The sequence below is a fragment of the Taeniopygia guttata genome, chromosome 1 (genome assembly GCF_048771995.1).
Source record: "Taeniopygia guttata chromosome 1, bTaeGut7.mat, whole genome shotgun sequence".
In the NCBI taxonomy this organism is placed as follows: domain Eukaryota; kingdom Metazoa; phylum Chordata; class Aves; order Passeriformes; family Estrildidae; genus Taeniopygia; species Taeniopygia guttata.
Genome location: NC_133024.1, coordinates 97,308,046 through 97,316,159, shown reverse-complemented (window position 1 = coordinate 97,316,159; position 8,114 = coordinate 97,308,046). Strand labels below are relative to the sequence as shown.

At 38.6% G+C, this 8,114-nt stretch overlaps 1 protein-coding gene across 10 annotated transcripts in view; it reads right to left on the bottom strand.

Moving 5' to 3' along the window:
• Positions 1–3,319: 3,319 nt before the first annotated feature.
• Positions 3,320–8,114, bottom strand: part of FRMPD4 (FERM and PDZ domain containing 4) — a 392,028-nt gene continuing 387,233 nt past the window's right edge. For 8 of the 10 annotated variants that reach the window (XM_072933911.1, XM_072933928.1, XM_012569495.5 and 5 more), the window contains 2 exons: positions 6,826–8,094; positions 3,320–5,698 (listed from right to left, as the gene is read on the bottom strand). In XM_072933911.1, coding sequence (XP_072790012.1) covers positions 4,347–5,698; positions 6,826–8,094 — 2,621 coding nt within the window. In that variant the 3' untranslated portion in view covers positions 3,320–4,346. Of the gene's footprint in view, positions 5,704–6,825; positions 8,095–8,114 lie in introns of all 10 variants that reach the window. The other 2 variants (XM_072933934.1, XM_030280892.4) reach the window with 1 other exon arrangement.

Here is an 8,114-nt window from a genome sequence, read left to right as displayed (position 1 = left end):
GAAAATGCATTTAATATTTTATTAATTTTATTTTAACTTTTTTATTTATTTTGGTTTAGAATTTAATGATTTGTGCCTCAAGCTCTCTGTGGCTTTGGCTAAATCTAGGTCTGAAAACATATTAGGACTGTTCAATGGATAGTACAGTGGAAGATTTTTATCACCTTCTTTTTGTGCAGAACAGCTACTAGTGAATTTTGAGTAGCAAATTAAAAATACTGGATAGTGTTAGTGCCACATGTTCATCTCTAAAGTATTTGTGACATGAACCAAATTTTCAATTTATAACAATTTAATGCTTAGTGCAAAGAGACTCTGGCTCTGGCCTCACCCTAGTGAGGCAAATTAATCCCTGATAAAATACTACTAAATTTAACTGGATTTCAGTGCAGTAATCAGGTATCTCTTTGGTATAAATTGTGTCTAAACAAAGTTACTCAGGAATGCATTTCTCAGCTTTGAATAGTGTGCTAGTGTGATTATTTCACACATCTGGTGAGCCGTGAGGACATCAGGAAGCACTCTGGATCTTCCAGTGATCATGAATTGAAGGAGTACTAACGAAATAGAAGGAAAAAAGTGTAGGTGTGCAGCTTTGTTTCTTAATGTCAAAATGGCAAACTTTGCCCAATTATTTTATAAAACAGCCTGAACTCAAGGACTCAAATATGAAGATGCCTGCCATTTTGCCAAGTTAAAAATCATTAAACATATAGTGTATATAAACAAAAGTTTATAAAAGTGTTGTATTATATAGTATACAGATGACATGATATCCTTTAGCATTTCTTTACTGCCTTAGTGCAAGTAGGTACATATTGATGTCATTCCCTCATGTTATGAAGTTAAAATGTGCAATTAATGCAGGAATCAATTAGGATGCCACACAGGAAAACAAGGTTACCTTAATGCTCAAGATTAAGAGAAGTGAGCTTTAATTCAGCAGCAATTGATGTGCAATTGATATGCCCCAGAATTAGTAAAAGTTATGTCTATTATCATTCAGTACTCTCAGCTGGACAGGACAAGCTGAATCATACAATCTTAGAATCACAGAACAGTTTGGGTTAGACAGGACCTTTAAAGGTCACCCTGTCCAATCCCCTGCGATGGGCAGGGACATCTTCAACTAGATGAGGTTGCTCAGAGCCCCATCCAGCCTGACCTTGAATATTCCCAGGAATGGGACACCTACCACCACTCTGGGCAACCTGTTCCATGCCTCACCACTCTCATAATAAAAAAATTTATTTCTTGTATCTGTAGTTCCAAACAATGGTTTCTTTTTGTACTGCAACCGATCCTGCTAAAAGGCTTGTCCTCATCCTTCTTATAAGGCCTTCTTTAAGTATGGAAAGGTTGCAATAAGGTCCCCCAAAAGCCCAGTAGAAATATGAGAATACTTTCTGACAAAGGATGATTGTGAGACACTAACCTAATATGTCTGTGAATACATGTGATTCTAGGAGACTGCAGACAAATAATTTCCAGCAGCTGTGCCATTGTACAAAGCTCTCACAAGGCAGCACTTAAAAGCCTGCATATAAATCTGTATGGAGACATTATGAAAAAGACATTCACATGGTACCACATGGAGATATCTAAAGTCCTGGGGGAAGAAGAAACTGCCTGCTAAGAGATGCTTCACAGAGCTTGTATAGATGATCCTATTTATCAAAACTGACACAAGAGCATGGAGGTAGTTTATGAAGTCACACCATGGAGCCCAGTCAAGGGTGACCATGCTAGCCAGGGGCTGCAGCACATGATATATGAGGAAAGACTGAAGAAACAGGTTTTACTCAGTCTGGAGAAGAGAAGGCTTAGGGGAGACTTTATTTCAGCCTACAGCTGCCTGATGAAAGGACAAAGGACAGAGCCTGACTCTTCTAAAGGATGCACAGCAATACAATCAAAGGCAATGGATATTGTTGGAACATGGAAAATTCTGATTAGACCTAAAGAATCTTTTGCATTTTTTAGCCATAAATACTGTCAAATATTGGAACTAGTGCCCAGAGAAATTGTGGGACATCTATGCATGGAGGATACCAAATAAACCCTTTAAACAGCCCTGAGCAACCTGATCAGATTAGACCTGAGCTGGGGTTGAACTAGGTGAACTACAGAGAACCATTAGATTTACAACCCAAACTATTGTATGATTCTATGGAAATGCATTAAAAAGCAGAGGATACATCCTTCCCTTCCCCCCCTACCCCCCCCCCACTTGTTAAACACAAAAAAACACCAAAAACAAAACCAAAACAAATCAAACAGGAAAAACAAATAGGAAATAACAAACAAACAAAAAGAGAGAGAGAAAGCAGGGACCATAGTTAACTTTAAGGAGCAAAATGAACATGTTTACAATCAGAAAAGTTCTTTAACAGTAAGAAGAACAAAAATCTACTTACCTTTGAAATAAAATTAGATCAATTGAAAAGAAGTGGAATGAAAAGAAGTGGAATGAAAATAACTGGACTAAAAATGCTTAAAGTGACATATTCCTACCTATATCAATGCTTAGTTGTGAGAATCTAAATTTATTTGTGAAACTTATTATTTCTAAATCACTGTTGTCATTTTTATAAACTCAGAAAACCATCAAGGAATAGATACCAATGCAACAGCTCAGCTTGTTTTTTTCCCCCAGTAGTATTTGCATCCCGTAGTATTTGCAGCACAAGAACAGCACTTACAGCCCCACTCTCTGGGCTTCCAGAACGAGAGCACCGAGTGTGAGCAGCACACAGGACAAGCTGTTGTCACTCACCAACAGTGCAAGTCAGCCTGCAGCCTACCTCTGAGTTACCCTCCAAAGTGGGTACATGCACTAAGTGAATTGGTCTCAGAAATCAGATTTTTCTATTGCAGACAACAGATTAAGCTTCTTGTACAGTGTTTCTGAAGATGTTTCTCTGCAGTCAGAAGGAAAGGCATGTTTGAAAGACTTTGTTTTATGAAGTGCAAGAATTTTTTTTTTGGTTTAGTCATTTTAGTTCAGCACAGAAACCTTCACATGTGCTTCAAGTGAAAGGTTAAGTTTTCAAAACAAGAGCAGTGATACCCTTTACACGTGGTGCTATGAGAAACAGGTGAAAGTTACCTACATCATTTTGGAGAATGGAGGCTGCTGCTCCTTGGTCACTGAGAAGTTCACCAGAGGCTCTTGTGAAAGACTATTTGCCAGCCAGAACTGAGAGCTGTTGCTTTGGCTGCCTCTCAAACACAAGAGTACAAAATGTTTCCCAGAAAGGTTCAGATGGAAGAGATTATTCACAAATTGCCTTTGTCATCACTCAAGAGAAGAACTGTCTCTAGCTGGAAATATTTCAGAGATATTTATTGTATTCTGAAAATTTCATTTTATTTCTAACTTATTTACAGTTAAACATTCAGAATCATAAAATATGAAGTATAAAATATTTAACAAAATAGATGCAGTCCGTGTTGTTCAGGTGCACCATAAATATATGATGAAACAGTAAACAGCATAGGAATTTTCTGATGGTCCTCTCTGTCATTTACCAGGAAAAAGCGTATGTAGACCTGCCTCATAACATTCTGGTCTGACCATTATGGCATCAATCTTTCTTTTCAGAGAGAACACCACCACCACTCTGGTTTCTGTGTCCTGAGTCCTCCACAGGTACCTTCACTGTCTAAAATGCCAACACTAAAGTTCAATACATCAGATCCCCTCTAAAGTTGTTATATTCATATATTCAATACATTTTTTTAAAATACAGAATTTCCTAGAAAAGAAGAATCAGGTAATTCAGTCCATATGAACAAAAGTCATTTATTATATATATATTTTCTACTAAGTTATAATAGTCTCTTGGATTTTAAATGTCTTTTTGCTATTTTCAATGCTTAAAAATTATAATTTTAAAACATTAAATATTGTGTTATATACATTATGATTTAATTAATCATTCTAAACATGGAGCATTCTCCAAGTGAAAACTTGGATGAAGCAGAAAACAATTTCATTGACATAACAGGCTTTAGAAGTTCACTTCATACAACCATAAATTTGACTATATGAAAAATAGCCAAACATCAATTTGCTCCTATATGGGACTTTTTTCTATTTGTTTTTCTGATCTTGGGGAAAGGGTTTTTTGGCTGTTGTTTTTGTATAAACTGAAGGACAGATCTAGTCATTACTTTTGTCAATGTTCAGTATTTTAACTTTTTTTAATCTCATACCTATTTTATATAAAGTAACAAAATATACAGAGAAAGCTGAGTTTGTTACATTAGTTCATACACATACAGTAAATAAAATTTTTTAATGTATGGCTTTGCAAAGTAGATTATGAAGTGACTTTTGTATTTTATTTGTTTAAAAGCATTTTAAGAGAACGTGTTAGTGTGCTTACAATAGCGGCCATGGTATTCGGATGTCGAGCCAAGAGTTTAATGCTAGGATCACCGGAGGTCTTGCCTGACACTGCTTCTGCAGCCCTCAGAAGACAAATGTAGTTTATCACAACCTCGTCTATCTTAGCTATAATTTCCTGCTGCTGTGTTTCAGAGTTCATGACTTTAACTAAACGCATGCAGGCTTCTGTTAAGCAACAGAGTACTTGAAAGCTGGAAGTCATAGCTAAAAGCATTTCCTCAGGGCTTTTATCAGCCATGGCCATTTTCCTGCAGGCACTTCCCAACTGTCTCGATTCCAAAGATAACAGTTGTTTGTACTTAGAAAGTTTAAGGTCATATGTTTCTGGATGTAAATCTTCTCTCTTGCCCATACTTGCTCGGACCAGTGAGAGTAGCTCATTGGCATCCTTTTGTGCTGCAATAAATCCATCAGGCATTGCATACGTCTTCTCTTTCATCACATTTATTCGTGTGATTCGTGCATCGAAGGCTACATCATTGAGATTCACATCAATTTGGCCACCTTGGGTGTCAGCACTGCTCTTCTCATGCTCATTGACTGCATCACGTGGGGGCTCAGCAGCTTTCAGGGACTCCACGACTTTCTGCTCATTGTCACCGGACGACTGAGCAAGTGGTTCTGCAAGCTCACACAGGCTCTGGGGTTCAAAGAGATGTGAGAGCTGATGGCTGTCTCGGTCATCTTCCTCCTCATTGTCATCATTTCCTCTGCTGAGAAAGCAATAGCTAAAGGGGCCCCGACACCTCCAGGTGCTGCTGGTCAGCTTTCGCAAGGGCAGTGTTCGACACTGCTTGCAGTCCTTCTGACTGGTGCCTGTGCCTGAACACCTCTTACTGTCCTTCCTATCAGTGCTGACGTACACACAACTCTGAGAGTAACTTTTTGACAGCTTTTTGCCCAGAGAAAATTCCACCCTTCTCTCCGATTTGGATTCATCCTTTTGGGTGGTGTCCAGGCATTTCAAGCTGGCTGTGGCTGCCTTCTTCTCAAACAGCATCTCAGTGCCTGCAGATCCTCTAATGCTGCTGCTGCTGCTGCTGCGTCTCAGCATTTTCTTGTTCTGCGGCATCCTGAGGCTTCCTCCTATCATGTCATATGGCCATAAACTAACTGTTGCCCCACAAGCCTGATTTACTTTGGGAATGTCACAAGAGTCTTCATTTTGACTTGGCACCTTTGATTCTGATAGCATGGATGATAGCATGATGGAGTCAGCTAGAGGCTGTCTAGGAAAAGCTGTAGGCATGCCTCCTTGTCTTCCCTTTTCAGGCTCTGTGAAAGCTACACTAGGGGTAGTAGAAGAGCAGACAGAATAATTAAGCATCACCCTGATAATATTCATAGGCTGAACTTTTAAAAACATATCTTCTAACAGTGAGTACAAATGGTTTCCTGATATTTCCCAATGGTTTCTATTCCTCAAAATATTCCATCAAAAATTCATTACAAGTCTTTCCTATTTCACTAAAATGCCTTTCACAACCCATTAATAAATTATAATTTATGAATAAGTAATTGTTCATTTCACTATAGCAGACTTATTAAGAAAAGGAATAGCAAATTATGTACAAAACATCTTAAATCTCCCCTAATATATGGATTGATTGTTTTCTATTAAATAATTTGATGAATAATTTCAGATTAAAATACTTTTTTTAACTACACCTGAAAGAGTATGGAAAGATGTGTTCATGGCAATTTTGGTTTGGTTTTATTGCAGTTTTTGTCAGAGAAAGATTATTTCTCATTCTAAATCTTAGTCTGTTCCACTTTTGGATTTTCATGCATTCACACACTACTGCTACATGTGGGTTGCAATCCAAGAAGAGGAAAACATTTAAAATCCAACTGAAAGAATTTCAATGCTGTCTCTGAAAACTGCATTTTTTTGTAACTTTAAAGAAACACCTACTGTCAGATTTTGAAGTAAATTCATGCTTAATAAGGTAGTTACATTTTCTTATTCTTAACATCTAGAGCTTTTTATTCATATTGGCATGTTTTTTACAACCTGCTAAAACAGAATATAAGATACATAAGAAATTAATCAAAGGTTTTCCTCCCCTACATTAATATAACTTCTGAAGTAATTTCACAATCTAACAGGTATCTGGGACTCAAGTGGCTTTGGATTTTGGAGAAGCTTCCAAAGAGGCCTCTCCATCAGTGTCCCTCCAAATATTATAACTGTAATGAGAAGTTTTAAAAAAAGTTGATATTTGTATGCAGCTCATCAGAATGAGCTGTAAAAGTAAAATGAACAAATAAACTGAAGGTCTAAATCTCACTGTCTGCTACAGCCTGATGATGTAGTTCCAGATAAAGATAGTAGACATGTCTTACTTAGACCTCAACACGAACTTGTAGCTTTAAGAATAAACAGAAGAAACACTCTATTACTGCTGTACCTGTAGTTTCTTTAATCTTGGGGATCCGATGACATCCTTCTCTCAAAGTGCCAAAAAGTGGTTCAGCATTGATTGCTGAATGCACAACAGGCACCGTCATTCTGTGACACACGGCTTCAGGCTGCTGATGCAGGTCCTTGAATGTCGTTCCATGGTTTGGAAGAATGGCAGCTCTTTCATCTGCTGGAACATAGGCAATGCCCTTCATTGATGGATCAGAGATGATGTGTTTACCATCAGAGGTACAAAGAGGGGATTCAACTGGGGTAGCACACGTGCTACTGCCTGTGCTGCATCCTGCATCCACTGAAGAGCACTGAGAGCTCTGCAGGGAAAAATGGCCTTCACTCTGCAGAGATGACATGCGCTTAGCCATGTGATACTCACAAAGTCTAGCCACACTCTGCTCAGCTTCTGGAAGCTTTGAAGGATGGTCATCTGCAGATAAATCAGTATCTTCTGCATCATTTAGGTCTTTGGCTGAAGACACGGGAGTCATGTCTGACAAGAAATTTTCACCTTGGCTAAGCCCTGAGGTGTCATCCTGATCTACCTCAGGATCCACTTCACCCTTACAGTCCGTTTCTGTTTTACCAAGTACAGGAACTCTTGGAAAAGTCTTCCCATTAACTGTTTCTGGGCTTGGCTTATCTGCTGCCCCATCATCAGCAGCATACCATCTTTGGCGAAAGGCAGTTCTCTCCACATTAAAAGTGCTTAGGCGCTGGCTATCTCTTGCTGAAAGAGTTCCAAATTTAGCTTTTAGATCTTCATCAGACTCTGCTTTTTTATTTCCCTGTTGCTTTTTCACAGTAGTATTGCCATCAGAGGATGCTTTTACTTCGCTATCTGTCATCTTATTTTTCCTTTTACTAGTGCAAGAATATACCAAGGATCCCATGTGCAATTTGCTAAAATAATCAGTGACAGATTTTGTTTCCATGGTCTCTGGCTCCATTTCCATGTTATCGGAATGAAGAATCTGCTTTGAAGGCACAACTTTTGACTGTAGCTCTGCATCCTGACCACCCAAAGGCTGTGAGGGCTTCATGCCTGGCCCTCCAACCTGATTCTTAGCAATAGGAAATTCAGTCTGCTCTTCCACAAGTGGTTGGTAGCCTTCACTTGTGGTCAAAAACATACGTGCAGTGTTTTCTGACTGTTTCTGTGCTGCGGCTAGTTCAGAGCTTTCAGTCATTTCAGAGGAATTTGTTTCATTGCCAGAATCTGAAGATGACTCAGGGCTATATGCTCGCAGGATAGCTACACCTGCAAGCCACAAAAAATAA